The sequence below is a fragment of the Nyctereutes procyonoides genome, unplaced genomic scaffold, assembly GCF_905146905.1.
Source record: "Nyctereutes procyonoides isolate TBG_1078 unplaced genomic scaffold, NYPRO_anot_genome, whole genome shotgun sequence".
Taxonomy (NCBI): domain Eukaryota; kingdom Metazoa; phylum Chordata; class Mammalia; order Carnivora; family Canidae; genus Nyctereutes; species Nyctereutes procyonoides.
In genome coordinates this window covers 69,383,648-69,401,957 of record NW_026575126.1, presented here as the reverse complement: position 1 = coordinate 69,401,957, position 18,310 = coordinate 69,383,648, and the positions used below count along the sequence as shown (strand labels likewise).

Genomic DNA, 18,310 nt, shown 5'->3' with positions numbered 1-18,310 from the left:
CTGCCTCTCTCTGTGTGTCTTTCATGAATAAATAAATAAATTTATTTTAAATTTTAAAAATAATTTTTTAAAAAGCTGAAGAATGGTGAGGGGTATGGGTCTCTCTCCAAGGTCCCACCATTGTCACAGGTACTTGGGGGGAGATATAAATCCAGGAAAATACAGGCTGGGACTGTCCTTCAAAAGCCAAAGTTTAGGGACAAAGTATAAAGATAAGGCCAGGAGCAGGTCACTCCTTTTCTCCTCATGAATGAGTCAAGCTTGCTGAAAAGGTTAAGATATGTGTGCTCACCATCCCCTCCACTGTGTCATAATCTGAATTATGATAGCAATTATCAGGTATGGTGTCAGGTGGTAGGAGTCAAGGTGCTGACCAGAGTTATCTCTGAAGTCATGATAGGTGGGGGAGGGGGCATCGATTTGCATGAAGGCAGATAAAAAGCTGATATTGGCTTTGTGACAAGTGAAAGACAGTGATGGTTGGCATATTAGGAAAGATCAGGACATGCTGGATAAACAATCCTAAAGACTCGGTGTCTTCCAACAGCAGATGCTTCTTTCTCACTTATGCTACTTGCCCATCCTAACATCTGTGCTGTTCATTCAGGGACCCAGACTGATGGAGCAGCCCCTATCTGGGACACTGCCAGTCCCATAGTGGTGGGAAATGACAGATGACAAAATCATGAGCTGCCTCCTAAAGCTTCTTTCCAGACATGACATCACACACCTTCCACCCACATTCTGTTGGCTAAAGCAAGTCGTGTGGTTGCCCTGAGTCTGGTGGATAAGAATGTAAAATCCTTCATCAGGGAGAGGCACCACACATCTGATGCCAAGCCTGCTATCAGTGACTCCAGAAGCTATCATCCACCCCAGGGAGGGAAAGCAAATATACTGAACAATAATACAACCTGCCACCGCTGGGATCCTGGCAGTAGCTATGGTTTATGCTAATCAAGAGTCATCAGTGGGGCGCCTGGGTGGCTCAGTTAAGCGTCCAACTCAGCTCATGATCTCAGGGTTGTGAGATTGAGCTCTGCACTAACTCCGCACTGAGTGTGGAGTCTGCTTAAGATTCCCTCTCTCCTTCTCCCTCTGCCCCACCCCCATACCTTGTCCCTCTCTAAAAAAAAATTTTTTTTTAAAGAGCCATCAGTGACATTTGCAGACAGGATCAAACTTCTGATGGGTCTTTTTTTTTTTTTTAAGATTTTGTTTATTTGAGAGAGAGAGACAGAGAGACAGAGAATGAGTGGAGGGAAGATCAGAGGGAGAGGGAGAAGCAAGCTCCCCACTAGCAGGGAGCCTGATGCAGGGCTCCATCTCAGGACCTCCAGATCATGACCTGAGTGGAAGGAAGACACTTAATCAACTGAGCCACCCAGGTACCCACCCCCTGCAGCAGGTCTTTGTGTGCTTCTTAGAGCAGTGTTAATGGAGATGATAGAATTAGGGGTTCTGGTGGGCTCAACCCAGTAGTCAGGGTTATGGCAGAACCACCCATAGTGAAGGAGAAGAAAGTACTATAATGGAGAAGTTATGCTTGAAAAGTGGGGAGAGGGAGGGACCTCCCAGAATTGAGGAGATTTGACAATGTGCTCATAGAAGCACCAGAATTGAAAACTATCGATGGGAAGGAGGGGATCGCTGGGTGGCTCAGCAGTTAAGCGTCTGCCTTCGGCCCAGGGCCTGATACTGGAGTCCTGGGACCAAGTCCCACATAAGGCTCCCTGCATGGAGCCTGCTTCTCCCTCTGCCTGCGTCTCTGCCTCTTTCCCTGTGTGTGTCTCTAATGGATAAATAAATAAAATCTTTTTAAAAAATGGGAAGGAGGTACTTTCAACACTGGGTCCTGTGCCAATACAGAAAATGGTGTGAGAAGCCGAGATGGTAGCACCTAGCATCACTTCTGGACATTCTGTAGAAGAGATAAGACAGCAATGGAAAGAATTTTAGTACTGATCTTTCACAGGTAGAACATGATATTTCACATCTTAAAATAGGTTAATATTGAGGATAACAATCAATTCACAGAAGAATATATATAATTTGACTCCGTTATGCAAATTTTTAAAGGCTAATCTAAATGATATTTTTAAAATTTTTTCTAAAGATTTTACTTATTTATTCATGAGAGACAGAGAGAGGCAGAGACATAGGCAGAGGGAGAAGTAGGCTCCCTGCAGGAACCCAGTGAGGGACTCCATCCTGGGACCCTGGGAACATGACCTGAGCAGAAGGTAGACGCTCAACCACTGAGGCGCCAAGGTGCCCCAGGGTGTAGAGATTTTTTTTAAGATTTATTTATTTATTCATGAGAGATGCAGAAAGAGCAAGGCAGAGACACAGGCAGAGGAAGAAACAGGCTCCTCGCAGGGAGCTTGATGTGGGACTAGATCCCGGATCCTGGGATCACATCCTGAGCCAAAGACAGATGCCCAATCATTGAGCCACCCAGGCATCCCTAGAGGTTTTTTTTAAATAAATAAATAAAAGATTTTTACAACAAAAATATGTTGAGTCTCCTAAAATTAATGTATACATTCAATGCAATTTTAATGAAGATCCCAACAGGGTTGAATTTTCTTCATGGACACAATTACCTTAAAGCCCATGTAGGTGAATAAATGTCTAAGGATATACTGGAAAATTGTGAAAAATAATTGTAAGGAGGCTTGCCTCATCATATATTAAAATTTATGACAAGAAAAAACAAAACCAAAAAGTTAAAACAAAACCCAAAAAGCATATTTTAAGTTTTAAAAGCATATCATAAAATGACTGCAATCCAAACAGTATAATGTTATGATAAGAATGAGCAGTAGGGCAGCCCCAGTGGCTCAGCGGTTTAGCGCTGCCTTCAGCCTGGGGTGTGATCCTGGAGACCCAGGATCGAGTCCCACATGGGGCTCCCTGCATGGAGCCTGCCTCTCCCTCTGCCTGTGTCTCTGCCTCTCTGTGTGTGTGTGTCTCTCATGAATAAATAAATAAAATATCAATAAAATAAAATAAAATAAAATGCAAGCTCAATCAAAAATATAAGAAAAAAATAAACTTTCTAGAGAAAAATCTAAGAGGCTCTTCATATAACTTGAGAGCTGAGGAAAGTATTTTAAATGAGAAACCCCATTTCAAAATTCCACTTTTCTACTACAAAAGTAAAATTCCACTTTTCTACTACATAAAAAAGCAACCTTTTTTTTTTATGAGGGAAAGATATTAAAACAATACAAAGTAGAAAAAGAATACATTGGGGAAAACTTTTGCAATGTGGATGACAGATAATAGGTTAGTATCTGTAATATACAAAAAGCATTTACAGGGGCACCTGGTGGCTCAGTGGTTGAGCGTCTGCCCTTAGCTCAACCTTCATCCTGGGCTCCTCGGATCAAGTCCCACATTGGGTGCCCGGCAGGGAGCCTGCTTCTCTCTCTGACTATGTCTCTGACTCTCTCTGTGTGTCTCTCGTGAATAAATAAAGAAAATATTTTTTAAAAGCATTTACAAATTTATATTTAAAAAACACATATTGGAGATCCCTGGGTGCTTCAGCGGTTGAGTGCCTGCCTTTGGCCCAGGGCATGATCGTGGAGTCCCAGGATTGAGTTCCACATCAAACTCCCTGAGTGGAGCCTGCATCTCCCTCTGCCTGTGTCTCTGTCTCTGTGTGTGTGTGTGTGTGTGTGTGTGTGTGTCTCATGAATAAATAAATAAAATCTTTTTAAAAATAAATAAATAAAAATAAAAAACACATATTGGAGGCCCCTGGGTGGCTCAGACAGTTAAGCAGCAGACTCTTGATTCGGGCTCAGGTCACAATCTCAAGGTCCTGTGAGCAAGTCCTCCTCTAGGCTCTGGGCTCAACGGGGAATCTGCTTTGTGATCCTCTTTCTTCCCCTGCCCCTCCTGCTCTCTCTGTCTCTTTCTCTCTCTTTCAAAGAAATAAATAAATATTCTTAATAAAACACAAATTGCTCAACCCTATCCCCATGGGCACTGTATATTTAATGTCTCCAAAGATACTTTCAGGATTAACAGTATGCTTTTTGTTCATTATTTAAATGTTCTGTAGTATGTTTGTTTTGTTTTGTAATTGAGACATAATTGACATACATTATATTAGTTTCAAGTGTACACCATAATGATTCAGTATATGTATATACTGGAAGTGCTGCTGTTTGTAGTGGGCATGATGGCTTCAAGGTTGCTTCACAGAGTTGGAACACTAATGCACAAGATCTCAGGGACCGCAGTCTTAATGGAGCCACTGCTCCATGGCATCTGGAGATGGTGTTCCTACTGATGATGGGCAGACAACTGGGCTGGAGAGGGAGGTTATGATGGCTGCACAGAAGGGACTGGACCCATACAAGATGCTAGCCCCAAAGGCAGCTTCAGGCACCATGGGAGACCCTTAGTCCCCATCTATCACCAATAAGTGAATAGTGGTCTGCAACCATGAGGACAATACTGCCACCATCTGCTTCTGGCTGCACAAAGTTGAGACTCAGCCATGCCCTAGCTATGGAACCCATGACAAGCTGGTGCCCCACCAGCTGACCCACTGAGCCTTAGCACTAACTTACTCAAAATGTGCTGTAAAGTTTCTTCTTTCCAATAAAGACTAACCATTGCATTGGCTGCTTCTCCCATAAAATAAATAAATATATTTATATATAAATATATATATAGTGAAATGATTACCATAATAAGTGTAGTTAATATCTATCACTACACATAGTTAAACAGATTTTGTTCTTGTGATGAGAACTTTTAAGGTCTCTTCTCCTAGAAACTTTTTTTTTTAAAGATTTCATTTATTTATTCCTGAGAGACAGAGAAAGAGAGAGAAAGACGCAGAGACACAGGCAGAGGGAGAAGCAGGCTCCATGCAGGAAGCTCAGTGTGGGACTCAATCCCGGGTCTCCAGGATCACGCCCTGGGCCGAAGGCAGGCGCTAAACCGCTGAGTCACCCAGGGATCCCTTCTTAGCAACTTTCAGATATGAAGTACAGCATTGTTAACCATAGTCACCATGTCACATAGTCACATCCTCAGGACTTACTTATTTTGTAACTGGAAGTTTGTACCTTTTGACCCACTCCACTCATTTCACCCACCTGGCAACCCCCACTTCTGGCAACCACCAATCTGTTCTCTGTATCAATGAGATCAATTTTGTTTTGTTGGGGTTTTTTAGATTCTACATATATGTTAGATCATATGGTACCTATCTTTCTCTATTTCATTTGGCATAATGGCCAGAAGGTTTATGTGTGTTGTTGCAAATGGCAGGATTTCCTTCCTTTCTATGGCCGAATACCATGTTTGTGTGCGTGTGTGTATGTGTGTGTGTGTGTGTGTGTGTGTGTGTGTGAGAGAGAGAGAGAGAGAGAGAGAGAGAGAGAGAGAGATTTTCTTTATCCATTCATCCATCAATGGACATGGGTTGTTTCCATGTCTTGGCTACTGTAAATAGCCAAGTGAACATGGGGGTGCAGATATCTTTTTAAGTTTTTGTTTTTGTTTCCTTTGATAAATCCCCAGAAGTGGGATTGCTGGATCATATGGTAGTTTTTTACTTTTTGAGGGAACTATACTGTTTCCATAGTGACTGTGCCAGTTCACACCCCCAACATTACACAAGCATTCCTTTTTCTCCACATCCTCACCAACTCTTGTTATTTCTTGTCTTTTTGAGGATAGCCATTCTAACAGGTGCAAGTTAAGATCTCATTGCGGTTTTGATTTGCATTTCCCTGATGATGGGTGATATTGAGCATCTTTACATATACTTTGCAGTCATCTGTATGTCTGTAGTATGTCTATGATATAGGAACATCATGGGCAAAATGTCTTTCAACATATTTTTTGAAACTCTGTTTCCATGTGAAGTTTATTCCATATGAAATTTTTCCCATGAATCCTCTGTGTGCAGGCAGAGTGTTTCCTACAATAAAACCAAGTGTTTAGGGGCACCTGGGTGGCTCAGTGGTTGAGCATCTGCCTTCGGCTCAGGTCATGATCCTGGAGTCCTGGGATCAAGTCCCACATTAGGCTCCCCATGGGGAACCTGCTTCTCTCTCTATGTCTCTGCCTCTTTCTGTGTCTCTCATGAGTAAATAAATAAAATCTTTTTTTAAAAAAATGGTAAGCATGAGGGGAAACATACTCCTGGTGAATTACAGGATATGTTTCACTCCTTTTGGACCATTACAGCTCATGGGTGGAGATCAACCCGAGAATTGTGATGTCTGCAATTTTTTTGTTGATTCAACATTTACTTGTTTAAAGAGGGAGGAGAGGGCAGAGAGACTCTTAAGCAGGCTCCATGTCTAGGGCAGAGCCCAATGTGGGGCTCGATCTCATAACCCTGAGATCATGACCGGAACCAAAATCAAAGTCAGATGCTCAACTGTCTGAGCCACCCAAGTGCCCCCTGATGTCTGTAATGAATCAATCGGGGCACAAGGGTATGACACTCCCACTTGACCTTCTCCCCAGCCAGAGAAGGGGTGAGGATAAACCAAAGGATGTTTGATGAACTGCATGGGGAATACTGTAAACCGATTAGATATTCAACAGAATTGTGAAACGAAAATGAGTCTATCCAGAGACAGGCTAAAAGTTGTGTGAAATGCTCAAAACCAGCAAAAAAGGGGAAAAGGGTATAAATAGGATGGATTGTTGATTCCCAGCAGGACTCCTGCATAACGATGTAACTTTGATCAAGTGTGAATTTTAGGCCAAGGTGCAGAACGAGTCAGAGGATTGGGCGAAGAGAGGGAAGGAGAGTTTCTTGCATGGCCGCTGTTCCCAGTTCTTTAGGTCAACGACCCCGCTTATTGGGGATAGGGGCAGTGGCTTCACCAGGCGCCTCCAGCCATAAGCAGCGGGCATCCCGAGGACATCTAAAACCAACGCCTCCGCCTTGCTTGCACGCAGGGATGGTGGGACGGCCCTGGTCCGGGCGCTGCACCGCCTGAGCCAGAGGCCGGCCGCCCTCACCCCCACTCCTGCGCGCTCACCTTGACCGCCGCTCCTCTGGCAGCTCGCCACGTAGACACTCAGCGCCACCACCTGCGGCAGCACCAGTAGCAGAGGCGCGGCCCCGCCAGGTCTTCACCCAGCGCCCTCCAGCGGATGGCCCTAGAAACTGCGTTTCCTTGGAGAAGCAGCTGGTGGTGGTGAGGGGCAGCGGTGTCAGAGGTCACAAAAAAGTCCCAGGGTGTGGCCAATTCAATATAAACCGAAGTGCTGTATGATTTCCAAGCAATGTCCTTAAAGGGAGAAGTGATGCTCTTCATCAGTCCTTCCTCCTGCCTGCTGGCTGGAATGCAGATGTGATGACTGATGCATCAGCAGCCATATTACACCATATAGTGTGGAGCTATCTGCTAAAGATGTTTAAGTAACAAAATTCTGTGCAAAGGAACCTGGTCTCTGACATTTAAGGGTCCTCTGTCAATCCTGCATGGTGTACTTCTAGGTCTCCTTTACATAAGAGAGAAATGTATCCTCATTGTATTTCATTCATGCCATTATTGTTTGGTTTTCTGTCTCATATAACTGAACTGAATCCTAACCAATAAACAGAGGAGATAAAGAATCCTCTTTGTTGGCAGAGGTGGAGCAAGGATGCAATAGAAATCGTGGTCCCCTGTGTTAACAAAGGTTAGGGAAAAGCTCAAGGTAAGAAGAGGACTGTTACTGAAATTTCTATCCTTTTTTAAGAAGAGGTTCAAATCCTTGACCATCTCCCTTCGTGGCCAGAGGTGTCCCTGTTAGTTCTTGCACCCACAGCACCTTCTTCTGATCCACATGGTCTCAAGCCAATTTGGACTGAATGTGGGGAAGCCTAGTCCAGCATTGCTCCTCATGTGATCCATCTTCAGACCACCTCATGGGACTGCCCTAACGACTTGCTGAATCTACAGACTTTAAGGACTCCATCCAACACCAGATGGATCAGTCCCTCTAGTGGACTCTGTGATTTTTACGTACACTCAAGTCCAACCCACCATTTTACACATGGGGAAACTGAAGCCCAGGAAAGGCATGGGACTCTCCAGAAGTCTCACTGACAGCAGAGCACTGAGCAAGAACCCAGTAATCAGGAATTCCAGTCCAGGGTTAACTCCAATACCATGTGGATCCTCTGTCCTGGCGCTCGCGGGTGGTCCCTTGCTAATTTAAAGACTGTCTGAGGAGCACCTGGATGGCTTAGTAGTTGAGCGTCTGCCTTTGGTTCAGGTCGTGATCCCAGGGTCCTGGGATCAAGTCCCGGATACGGCCCCCGGCAGGGAGCCTGCTTCTCCCTCTACCAGTGTCTCTGGCTCTCTGTGTGTGTCTCTCATGAATAAATAAAATCTTAAAAAAAAAAAAAAAAAGACTGAGGTGGGACACAATCTGCATTGTCTCCTCCATCCTCACAATCCTGGGACAAACTGAGGCTGAGGACACATCTGTGGCCCCTCAGCACATTTCTCAGATTTGCTTATAGCTGCAGAGCCCTGGGTACACCTGCTTAAGTGGGAACAGGACCTGCATGCCCTAGAACTCCATGCAGACTTGCAGATTCATCTGACCGGACATTCAACTGACCCCTCCCTGAGCCAGGGCCTAGGGAGACACATCAGGGGCTCTCCAGGAGCAGGACACCCTCCTGGGATCCCAACCTACCCCCTATCGGACCTGCCAGACCTGCCTGCTTTTCCTCCCATCTCCCTGTGCAGTCGTGCCCTGCCCTCCCAGCAGCTGGAGAATAGGAAGGACAGTGTTGACATAAATGGCTGCATCTCTTCCTGCCCCAGATTCTCAAGCATCCTCAGATGCCACTTCCCCCTCCCTCTCCTACTGACTGAACTTCCATAGCCCACTCCTGCTCCTGGAAAGAATAAAGTTCTGACTTCAGAACACTGCACAACCTGCTTTGCCCTTACCTCCCATTGGTACCCCTCAAGTACTGCCCCACTGTTGCCATGCCCAAGGAGGCAGGAACTCCTCTGGTCCTTGCTGTCAAGTCCAGCCCCTGCAGACGCTTTTGGGCACCTTTTCTGTTGGTGAAATCCATTTACTCCCACCCAGCTAAATATAGGGTCTTTTTCCCTGGGAGCTTCCAGCCCATCCTGGGTATCCTGTCCTTGACTCAAAAGCAGGTCCAGTCTGAGGTCAGCACTGACCTCTCCAAGGAGGTCTCTGCTGGGCCAGCTCCTACAACATGCTTTGCCCTTTGACTTTCTAAGCCAGTACGGTATACTAGTTCACAACTACTTGGGCTACAAGCTGTCCCTGTCCTCCCTAGGACCTCATGATTTAAAAAGCCACTTGCGTGGCACCGCCTGTTTTTGGAAAGTGACAAGGAAACAAGCCCCCATCACTACCAGGGCCTTTTACAGGCCCCAAATCCCTACCACCTCAGGCCTGGAGCAGGCCTCTGCTCATTCATTCAGTTTGTTTTCATTATTCTAATAATTCATAATGACCATGCGCAGAAACCTGCCTCAGGTCCTTTTCTCCCGCAGCAACACCGACTGTTCATTTTTCTGTCCCCCACCCAAACCCACAGCCCTTATGCCTGCTCTTGAGGGAGTGGAGCTGGAGACGGGGTCTGATCAGTGGGGAGCTCTCCACCAGGGGGTCCAGGACGTTGAAATCCGGAGGCAGGGAACCTCGGTGTCCTCGCCGCCGGGCATCCGGGTTGCCTGAAGCCGGAAGGGCGGAAACGGTGGGCACAGACTGTGTGAGGCTCGTCTCGCCAGCCCGAACCCGGTCCCCGTCTCTGAGGCCCGAAGCGGCTCCCTTCGGCGCCACCTGGCGGCCGTCGCGCGCGAGCGGAGAGTGGACCCAGCGCGGGTCCACGGGCCTGTGGGGACCCCGGGAGGGCTGGGGGCGCCCAGCTTGGGGAGCCGGGACCGCGCGGAAAAAGGGGCGGGGAAGCTCTCTGGATTCGGGCGGACCCCACGACCCCCGCCGGGACCCGAGAAGACCCGGGGACGCCGGCCTCTGGCCGCAGCCCACCGGCGGCGGCCGCGGGGCGCCCGAGTCAACGTGCGCGCGCCCGCACGCCCCACGCAGCATCCCGCACCGCCGCGCGCGCGCACGCACGCCCCGAAGCCGGCCCGCGCAGGCCCGTCTCCCACGCCCCGGGCTGCGGGCGCCTGAGCCCCGGGTTCCCGGAGTGCGTACTCGTGCGGGCACACCGCTGCACGCTTTTCCACTCTCACCTCGGGCGTGGGGACACCGCCACGGTCGCACCCTTCCCATGGGTGACCCCCTGGAGGGCGGGTCGTGGGGGTCCGTGCGGCCCAGGCCCCTCGGAACAGGCTGGGGGCTTCCCGGGCCAGGCCGCTCCCACCTGCCGGCCGCAGCGGCCAATGAGAGCCTGGTCTGGTGATGTCATGCCCCGACCGGACCCTGGTGACGAAAGTCCCAGCTCACCCGTCAGGGAACCAGTGCAAACCCACCCGCGGGGGTTCCGGAAGTTTCCACTGCGGCAGCGGAGTGCGGCCTCACCCCGGAGCCTTGCGCGTGCCACCACGTCCTGCCTTCTGGGATGTCCCCGAGTCACCTCTCCCTTGCCCCGGGGGTCTTCTTCCGTGGGGCCCTCCTTCATGTCCATTAGTGATCTCACGTTCTCGTCTTCATTCCCACAGGTGTGCCCTCATCCCCCAGGAGTGCCCCACGTCACCTTTTCTCCGCCAGTACCACTCGGACCCCTGAGGGGTCCTCAGCCACACTTTCACGTGCCGGTCCTCCCATGCCACCCTCGCTGGGTCGTGGCCAAGGATGTTCACTTATTGGGCCCCTGGTCCTGACTGAGGCTGTCAGGGTGTCCCAGTGTGTGTGTCCGTCCGTCTGTGAATGTCGGTCACCGTTTGTCTGGAGCTGTCACTTGCCCGCGACTGGCCGTCTGCGTGTCTGTCCCGCGGCTTGTGTCCGTCTGTCACTGTGAGTGTCTGCTCTGCCGCTGCGGGTCTTTCGGTCGTGTCACCGTGTGTCTGTCCTTCAGTCGGCGTCTGTCACCGGAGTCCGTCCGGGCCCCGGGGTCTCTGGGTCTCGGCTCGGACGGAGGGAGAGGGAGGGGAGGTGGCAGCCCGGGGAGGCGGGGAGGGGCGGGGGCGGAGACAGTGGGCGGGGGCGGGGGCGGGGGCGGGGGCGGGCGGGGGCGCCGTGCGGCCCGGAGGGGTGTGTGCGGGGGGCCGGAGGCGGCGGCTGTCAGAGTCGGCTCAGCCTGCGCCGGGGAACATCGGCCGCCTCCAGCTCCCGGCGCGGCCCGGCCCGGCTCGGCCGCCTCAGGTGAGTCTCCCGCCCCGGCCGGGACCCTCCCCTGGCCCGCCGCCCACTCCGCGTCCGGGAAAATGTGCGCTCCTGGAGGGATCCGGGCCCCCAAACGGGACGCCCACCGCGCCCCCCGCCGCCCCACACTCATCCTTAACTCTTGCCTCGCCGCCGCATACTTAACGGTCGCCTCCGCGGGAGCCGGCACCCTGCGGGGCCATCGAGAGCCTCTGCTCTCGAATTCCTATGGGGACCCCCGAGTGCCCCTTCCCCCGCCCGCCCCCAAGTCCGGGGCCACTGGAAGACGCCCCCTGCTCGGGGCGGAACCCGAGCTGCGCAGGTTGCTGGCGCCAGGCTGGCTCCCCTCCCTGCAGATCCCGCAACCCCAGCGCCCCTGCGTAGCGCCCAGCCGAAGCCCCTTCGGAGGCCCAGGCGTCCCCCTCCCACGGGGACTCCGTCCCTATTTTGGGGAAAGGGGAGGCTCAGCGGAAGCCCCGAGTTATAATTAGCCGCACTCGGGTTTCCTAGTTAATCCCCACCACCACCACCACCACCACCACCACCACCACCACCCCAGCCTCAGGGCGGCGGGTTGGCTGGGTGAGAGGTGACCGCCGCGCGAGGGGGGAGTTCCGACCCGGGGAATTTTGATCCCTTGGCTGGAGACGCCGGAACCGCAGCAGCTGCTGCCCCAAAATAGCGCCCTCGCCCCTGTGGCCGGGGATCTCCTGAGCGCGGAGGGCGCAGGCGTCTCGGTTCGCCCTCCAGACCCCTCCGCAATGCCCGCGAGCCTCCAGACCCCCGCCCCGAGTTCCCCGCTCCCGAACTCGGGGCGGGGAGCGCCTTCCTTTTCTCGGTCTCTACTGCCCCCCACTGGCGGCAGCGTGCCCCGGCAGCATCGGATGGATGGGGGACTCGAGTCCTGGGGGACTGGGGCTGGCGAGCCTAATCTCGAAGACTTCTCGAAGACTAGGCAAGGCGAGTGCGTAGCTAACCAGTACCCACGGGTATCGGCGCCCCATGCCAGACAGTGGAGGAGGAGAGGCAGGGTGGGGCAGAGTGTGCAGTAAGCAGGATTTGGGGTGCACCGGGGCCTGTAGCTCCCACACCCTTGAATGCCCAACCCACTCTCTAGGGCCCCCCCATTCCCCCACCCCGACCCGGCCAACTCAGGAGAGGCTGCGCCTTCACGCCACCGCGAGCTTCCCCATCGGCGCCTCCTGTCAGTGAGGGCCCCGCCCCTGACGGGTAGCTTGTGTGTGGATTGCGGCCTCTGGTGCGGGTGTCCGCACTGCTCTGGCTGGGCCCAACCCAGTCCACCCAGCTGGAGCTTAGGAGGTGAGAGTGATGGGCCCTCTGTGAGGCAGGGGAAGGGATCACCTGGCAGGCCTCGTCTCTCTTCCCTTCGTTCTCTCGCTCCTCTGTCTGGGTGGTGTGTGTGTGCTGGATCTCTGTCCCTTCTTGCTTCTCCCTGTCTCCCTGTGTCCTTGTCTCTGCCCGTCTCCCTCCCTCCATTTCTCTCCCCTCTCCCAACCTGCCCCACCTCCTCTGCAGCTCAGTGATAACCCCTGGTCAAGAGTGTTACCTAATCTCCCTCCTGGCAGCCTCAGGCCTTCACCCTCTGCCTTTCTTTCTCCAGCAGACGCCTGCCTGCCCTGGCAGCCATGAGGCCCCCCTGGTGTCCCCTGCACTCGCCCTCCCCGGCTTCCCCAATCCTTCTCCTCCTCCTCTTCCTCTTGGGAGGAGGGGCAGAGGCTGAGGACCCAGAGCTGCTGGTAACAGTGCGTGGGGGCCGGCTGCGGGGCATCCGCCTAATGGCCCCCGGGGGCCCTGTCTCTGCTTTTCTGGGCATCCCCTTCGCAGAGCCACCTGTGGGCCCCCGTCGCTTTCTGCCACCAGAGCCCAAGCGGCCCTGGTCAGGGGTGCTGGATGCCACAGCCTTCCAAAGCGTCTGCTACCAATATGTGGACACCTTATACCCTGGCTTTGAGGGCACTGAGATGTGGAACCCCAACCGTGAGCTGAGTGAAGACTGCCTCTACCTCAATGTGTGGACACCATACCCCCGGCCTGCATCACCCACCCCTGTCCTCGTCTGGATCTATGGGGGTGGCTTCTACAGTGGTGCCTCCTCCCTGGACGTATATGATGGCCGCTTCCTGGCCCAGGCTGAGGGGACCGTGCTGGTGTCCATGAACTACCGGGTGGGAGCCTTTGGCTTCTTGGCCCTGCCAGGGAGCCGGGAGGCCCCAGGCAACGTGGGTCTACTGGATCAGAGGCTGGCGCTGCAGTGGGTGCAGGAGAATGTGGCCACCTTCGGGGGCGACCCAAGGGCAGTGACTGTGTTCGGGGAAAGCGCTGGTGCGGCCTCAGTGGGCATGCACCTGCTGTCCCCTCCCAGCCGGGGCCTGTTCCACAGGGCTGTGCTGCAGAGTGGAGCACCCAACGGCCCTTGGGCCACAGTGGGTGTGGGAGAGGCCCGCCGCAGGGCCACACTGCTGGCACGCCTGGTGGGCTGTCCCCCAGGGGGGGCTGGTGGCAATGACACAGAGCTGGTCGCCTGCCTGAGGACACGGCCAGCTCAGGACCTCGTGGACCACGAGTGGCACGTGCTGCCTCAGGAAAGTGTCTTCCGCTTCTCTTTCGTGCCTGTGGTGGATGGTGACTTCCTCAGTGACACCCCGGAGGCCCTCATCAGTGCTGGAGACTTCCACGGGCTGCAGGTGACTAGTGGCTGGAAGGGGTGAAGCTGGTTCCTCTAGGCTTGTTCTCCCCCACACAGCCCAACCCCTACTCCCCCACCCCCACCCCGGGACCCAGGCCCAGACAAAAAGGCTTCTTGAGATCCAACTCCCAAAGGCCAGGGCTCCTGGCCCCTTGGCCGCCCCCTCCTCCCTGAGAGCTCAGATCCCAGGGTGGTCAGTGGGGCAGAGAGAAAAGGAAACGTGGGTACCTTTTCTTTCTCTCTGTCCCTTCCCCAACCTCATACTCTCTTCCTCCGTGGTGCTGGGGTCTATAACTATTGATCTCTCTGGCTCTTTGTTCATCTGTTTCTGTCTGCCTGTCTGTCTGTGCCCCCCCCCATCTCTCTATCCTGTCCTCCCAGGTGCTGGTGGGTGTGGTGAAGGATGAGGGCTCCTATTTTCTGGTTTACGGGGCCCCAGGCTTCAGCAAAGACAACGAATCTCTCATCAGCCGGGCCCAGTTCCTGGCTGGGGTGCGGGTCGGGGTCCCCCAGGCGAGTGACCTAGCTGCCGAGGCTGTGGTCCTGCATTACACAGACTGGCTGCACCCTGAGGACCCGGCACGCCTGAGAGAGGCCATGAGTGATGTGGTGGGTGACCACAACGTCGTGTGCCCCGTGGCCCAGCTGGCTGGACGCCTGGCTGCCCAGGGGGCTCGGGTCTATACCTACGTCTTTGAACATCGCTCGTCCACGCTCTCCTGGCCCCTCTGGATGGGGGTGCCCCACGGCTACGAGATCGAGTTCATCTTTGGGCTCCCTCTGGAACCCTCGCTAAACTATACCGCCGAAGAGAGAACCTTTGCCCAGCGACTGATGAGATACTGGGCCAACTTCGCCCGCACAGGGTCAGCAGTACTGAGGGGAGGAGGGCCTCCAGGAGCCAGAGAAGCAAGAGCAGAGGGGACAGAGAGAGAGGAAGACAAACAGCCAGACAGAAGGGGCCAGAGAGGGAGGGAAACGTTCACAAAAGAAAGGAGACAAAGAGGGAGACAGAATGACCAAGAGATATTGGAGAGGAAAGCAGGATGGCAAGTCCGGAAGAGACAAGGACAGAAAGGGAGGGAAGCGGAGCAAAGAGAGACAGGGAGACAAAGGAGTTATCACAGTACTTTGGGGCTTAAACTGTAGAGAACTGGGTCTGGTTGGGCCAGTGGTGATTTTATTAGGCATGACATGCACACATGCATATATATGTATTCACACACCAGTTTACCTGTCCGAAGAAGGGGACCATAAATCCGACATCACGTGGGTGTTGTCAGATGCAAACAAGATGTTTGTAGAGCTAGAACTGAGCCCGCTTACAGAGTAAGGGCTCATAAATCCTAGTGATGCTTTAGATGGGAGAAACAAAGACAAAGGTGGAGCAGTAAAGCCCAGGGAAAGGCAGAAAGAGGGAGAGCAAGAGGAAGGGGATGGCTCCAGACGATGGGGGATCCGGGAGACCAGAAAGAGGGGTTAACGAGGTGGGAAGCAAGGGATGCGTTCTCCCGGGAGCCTAAGAGGGCACGGGTCAAGAAACAGCCTGCCTCTTTCCTGCTCTCCATCTCCAGTCCACAGTCCCAAGGGAGGGCGGGGCGGGCTTGCTGGAGGCTAAGCCTTCCCTTTCCTTTCGAAGGGACCCCAATGACCCCCGGGACCCCAAAGTCCCGCAGTGGCCACCGTACACGGCGGGAGCACAGCAGTACGTGAGCTTGAACCTCCGGCCGCTGGAGGTGCGCCGGGGGCTGCGCGCCCAAGCCTGCGCCTTCTGGAACCGCTTCCTACCCAAATTGCTCAGCGCCACCGGTAGGCAGGGGCCAGCGGGCAGGGGCCAGCGGGCAGGACGGGCGGAGGGCAGAAAAGGGGCGCAAACAGAGAGGGGAGTGGGAGCTGGCCGGGTGTAACCCCTCTTTTCCCAACCTCCCCCCACCCCCCCCCCCCGCCGCCAGCCTCGAAGGCTCCCAGCACCTGCTCAGGCCCCGCCCACGGGGAGGCAGCCCGGAGGTCCAGGCCCGGCCTTCCCCTGCCCCTTCTCCTCTTCTTCCACCTCTCCGGGCTCCTGCGGCTGTGACCATGGCCACTTACCCCTCCGGCCTCAGGGGCCCCTCCTCTAATGAGTGGTCGGACAGTGAGCAAGGGCTCTACTCAGGGATCTCCGACCCAAAGCACCCTCCCTCCTCAAACCGAGAAATTCAAATTGGCCAGGGCTGGGAGGGGGTGGTGACCTATGACTCGTCTCAGGGACCCACACGCCTTTGTTGTTGAAATGGAAACGAAAAAGCCAATTTTCTTTTTTATAAAATTATTTGGAGCCTGAGCCTGGTGTTGGGGGGGAGAGGGAGGGCCGGGAGCTAGATAGCACCCCCTAGTGGAGCTGTAACAGCCAACCGTTTCTGTCTCTTCTTTTCCCCACCAATCCACGGATCCTCCGCCTTCTGATCCTTTCTGTCCCCCTGTCTTCCGGTCATTTCCTCCTCCCCCCACATTCCTTCCCGCCATCCTTCTCTGGCCCCGCCCCCACTCTCATCCCTCCTCTGGTCTTTCGTCTTTCGCGTGTTTCTCCGATCCTATTTCCACCGTCCTCGGTACCCTCCTGCATTCTCCTGCACTGACGTCCCCCACCATGTACGTTCCCCGCTCTTCCCCTTGTCCTCCTCCAACCCACTTGCTGGGCGCCCTGGCTGCAGACACGCTGGACGAGGCGGAGCGCCAGTGGAAGGCCGAGTTCCACCGCTGGAGCTCCTACATGGTGCACTGGAAGAACCAGTTTGACCATTACAGCAAGCAGGATCGCTGCTCAGACCTGTGACCCAGACGGGACCCCCACGTCTTACCGCCCTGCTCGCCCCGCCCGGCCCCCTAGCTGTATATACTTATCTAAGGGCCGGGATATAACACAGAGGAGCCCTAGACCCTGTCCACCCTCCCCACCGGCCATCCCCGGAGGCTCCCCGTCCTCTGCATGTCTCGGGCCGAGCCCCTCCCCCGCGGTGCCTTCGCCCCTCTGGGCCGCCAATAAACTGTTACAGCCACAGCAGTATGCGCAACTAGGGAGCGAGGAGCGGGCCGCAAACTTCGGGGCTGAGTAGACGGAGGGGCGGGTGCGAGAGCCAGCCAAACTTGCGGATCTCTGTAGCCGGGCGGAGCGTGCCGGCTCCCACCACCCAGCCCCGCCCCGCCCCGCCCCGCCCCGCGCCGCCCCGCCCCGCCCCGGCCCTGCCCGCCTCAGGAGGCGGAGCTCGCGCCAGCGCAGTAGCGACGGAGGCGCGGCGTGCATTGTGGGAGCCTGGAGGGTGGCGTCTTCCACGAGGCCGCGGCTCGCGCTTCTGTGGCTGCTGGAGACCGGGCGAGCGTCCCCGGAGCCCGCGCGCCGGTCCTGCCTGCGGCTAGCTCAAGACCCCGAGTCGAGACGAAATGCGGGAGCCGGAGTCCCGTCCTAGCCGCCAGGGCGCGTCCGTTCGGCCTCCCTCCCCGCCGCCTGCCCTGAAGCCCCTGAAGGACGTCCACCTGGGCCTAGCCCCGCCGGACCGCGGGCCCGCTCGCCTGGCCCTCCTTTCGGGCCACTACCTTTACTATCATTACGGCTGCGACGGCCTGGATGACCGGGGCTGGGGCTGCGGCTACCGCACTCTGCAGACGCTGTGCTCGTGGCCAGAGGGCTGGTCCGCGCGCGTGCCAGGGCTGGCCGCCGTGCAGGCGGCCCTGGAGGACATGGGCGACAAGCCCCCCGGGTTCCGGGGTTCCCAGAGCTGGATCGGTTGTGTAGAAGCCAGCCTCTGCCTCGACTACTTCGGAGGGCCCCAGGGGCGCCTGTGTCACATACCCCGTGGAGCAGGGCTTCAGGGAGAACTGGAGAAGCTCTACTCCCACTTCGCAGGGGGTGGGGGGCCTGTGATGGCTGGGGGAGATGCGGATGCACAATCCAAGGCCTTGCTGGGAGTCTGCCTGGGACCAGGCACGGAAGCCTATGTTCTGGTGTTGGACCCTCACTTCTGGGGTGATCCAAAAAATCCCAGTGAACTACAGGCAGGTGGCTGGGTGGGATGGAGAGAAGTGGGAACAGCCTTTGACCCCAACTCCTTCTACAACCTGTGTTTGACGAGCCGCAACTCCCAAAATCAACAGCATGCCCTGGACTGAGGCTAGGGTCCCAGAACAGAGATAGTCTCTGGCCCCAAACACACTCACCTATCCCCTTTTCTCAAAGATAAAAAAGCTTGCCTGGGCCCTTGGAATCAATAAAGTGGTGAAGCTCATAATCATGGCCCCAGCCAATCTTTGGGAGAATTTGGGGAGGTA

At 54.7% G+C, this 18,310-nt stretch overlaps 2 protein-coding genes and 1 pseudogene across 7 annotated transcripts; all 3 read left to right on the top strand.

Annotated features, from left to right (window-relative positions):
• The first annotated feature begins 4,195 nt into the window (after positions 1 to 4,195).
• LOC129519099 (cytochrome c oxidase subunit 5B, mitochondrial-like) lies at positions 4,196 to 4,571 on the top strand (annotated as a pseudogene).
• Positions 4,572 to 10,611: 6,040 nt separating this feature from the next.
• Positions 10,612 to 17,167, top strand: ACHE (acetylcholinesterase (Cartwright blood group)). Of its 6 annotated transcripts, none has more exons than XM_055340494.1 (5): positions 10,612 to 10,658; positions 12,926 to 14,006; positions 14,390 to 14,874; positions 15,648 to 15,817; positions 16,699 to 17,167. In XM_055340494.1, the coding sequence occupies exons 2-5, from the start codon at positions 12,948 to 12,950 to the stop codon at positions 16,818 to 16,820; spliced, it is 1,836 nt and encodes a 611-aa protein (XP_055196469.1). In that variant the 5' UTR covers positions 10,612 to 10,658; positions 12,926 to 12,947; the 3' UTR covers positions 16,821 to 17,167. The 6 variants fall into 6 exon arrangements, with proteins under 6 accessions (XP_055196469.1, XP_055196465.1, XP_055196466.1 ...); XM_055340490.1 differs by lacking the exon at positions 10,612 to 10,658 and adding an exon at positions 11,249 to 11,301; XM_055340491.1 differs by lacking the exon at positions 10,612 to 10,658 and adding an exon at positions 11,249 to 11,301 and having other exon boundaries at positions 12,923 to 14,006.
• A 123-nt stretch (positions 17,168 to 17,290) lies between these two features.
• UFSP1 (UFM1 specific peptidase 1 (inactive)) lies at positions 17,291 to 18,270 on the top strand. Its single transcript, XM_055340496.1, has one exon. The coding sequence runs from the start codon at positions 17,426 to 17,428 to the stop codon at positions 18,149 to 18,151; it is 726 nt and encodes a 241-aa protein (XP_055196471.1). The 5' UTR covers positions 17,291 to 17,425; the 3' UTR covers positions 18,152 to 18,270.
• The last annotated feature ends 40 nt before the right edge of the window (positions 18,271 to 18,310 follow it).

Excerpts from the sequence above, each read along its gene's own strand:
- UFSP1 (XM_055340496.1), top strand. The coding sequence starts at position 17,426 with ATGCGGGAGCCGGAGTCCCGTCCTAGCCGCCAGGGCGCGTCCGTTCGG.
- ACHE (XM_055340489.1), top strand. The coding sequence starts at position 12,063 with ATGCCCGCGAGCCTCCAGACCCCCGCCCCGAGTTCCCCGCTCCCGAAC. Across the intron at positions 14,007-14,389 it reads GAGACTTCCACGGGCTGCAG|GTGCTGGTGGGTGTGGTGAA; the intron begins GTGACTAGTGGC and ends CTGTCCTCCCAG. Across the intron at positions 14,875-15,647 it reads GCCAACTTCGCCCGCACAGG|GGACCCCAATGACCCCCGGG; the intron begins GTCAGCAGTACT and ends TTCCTTTCGAAG.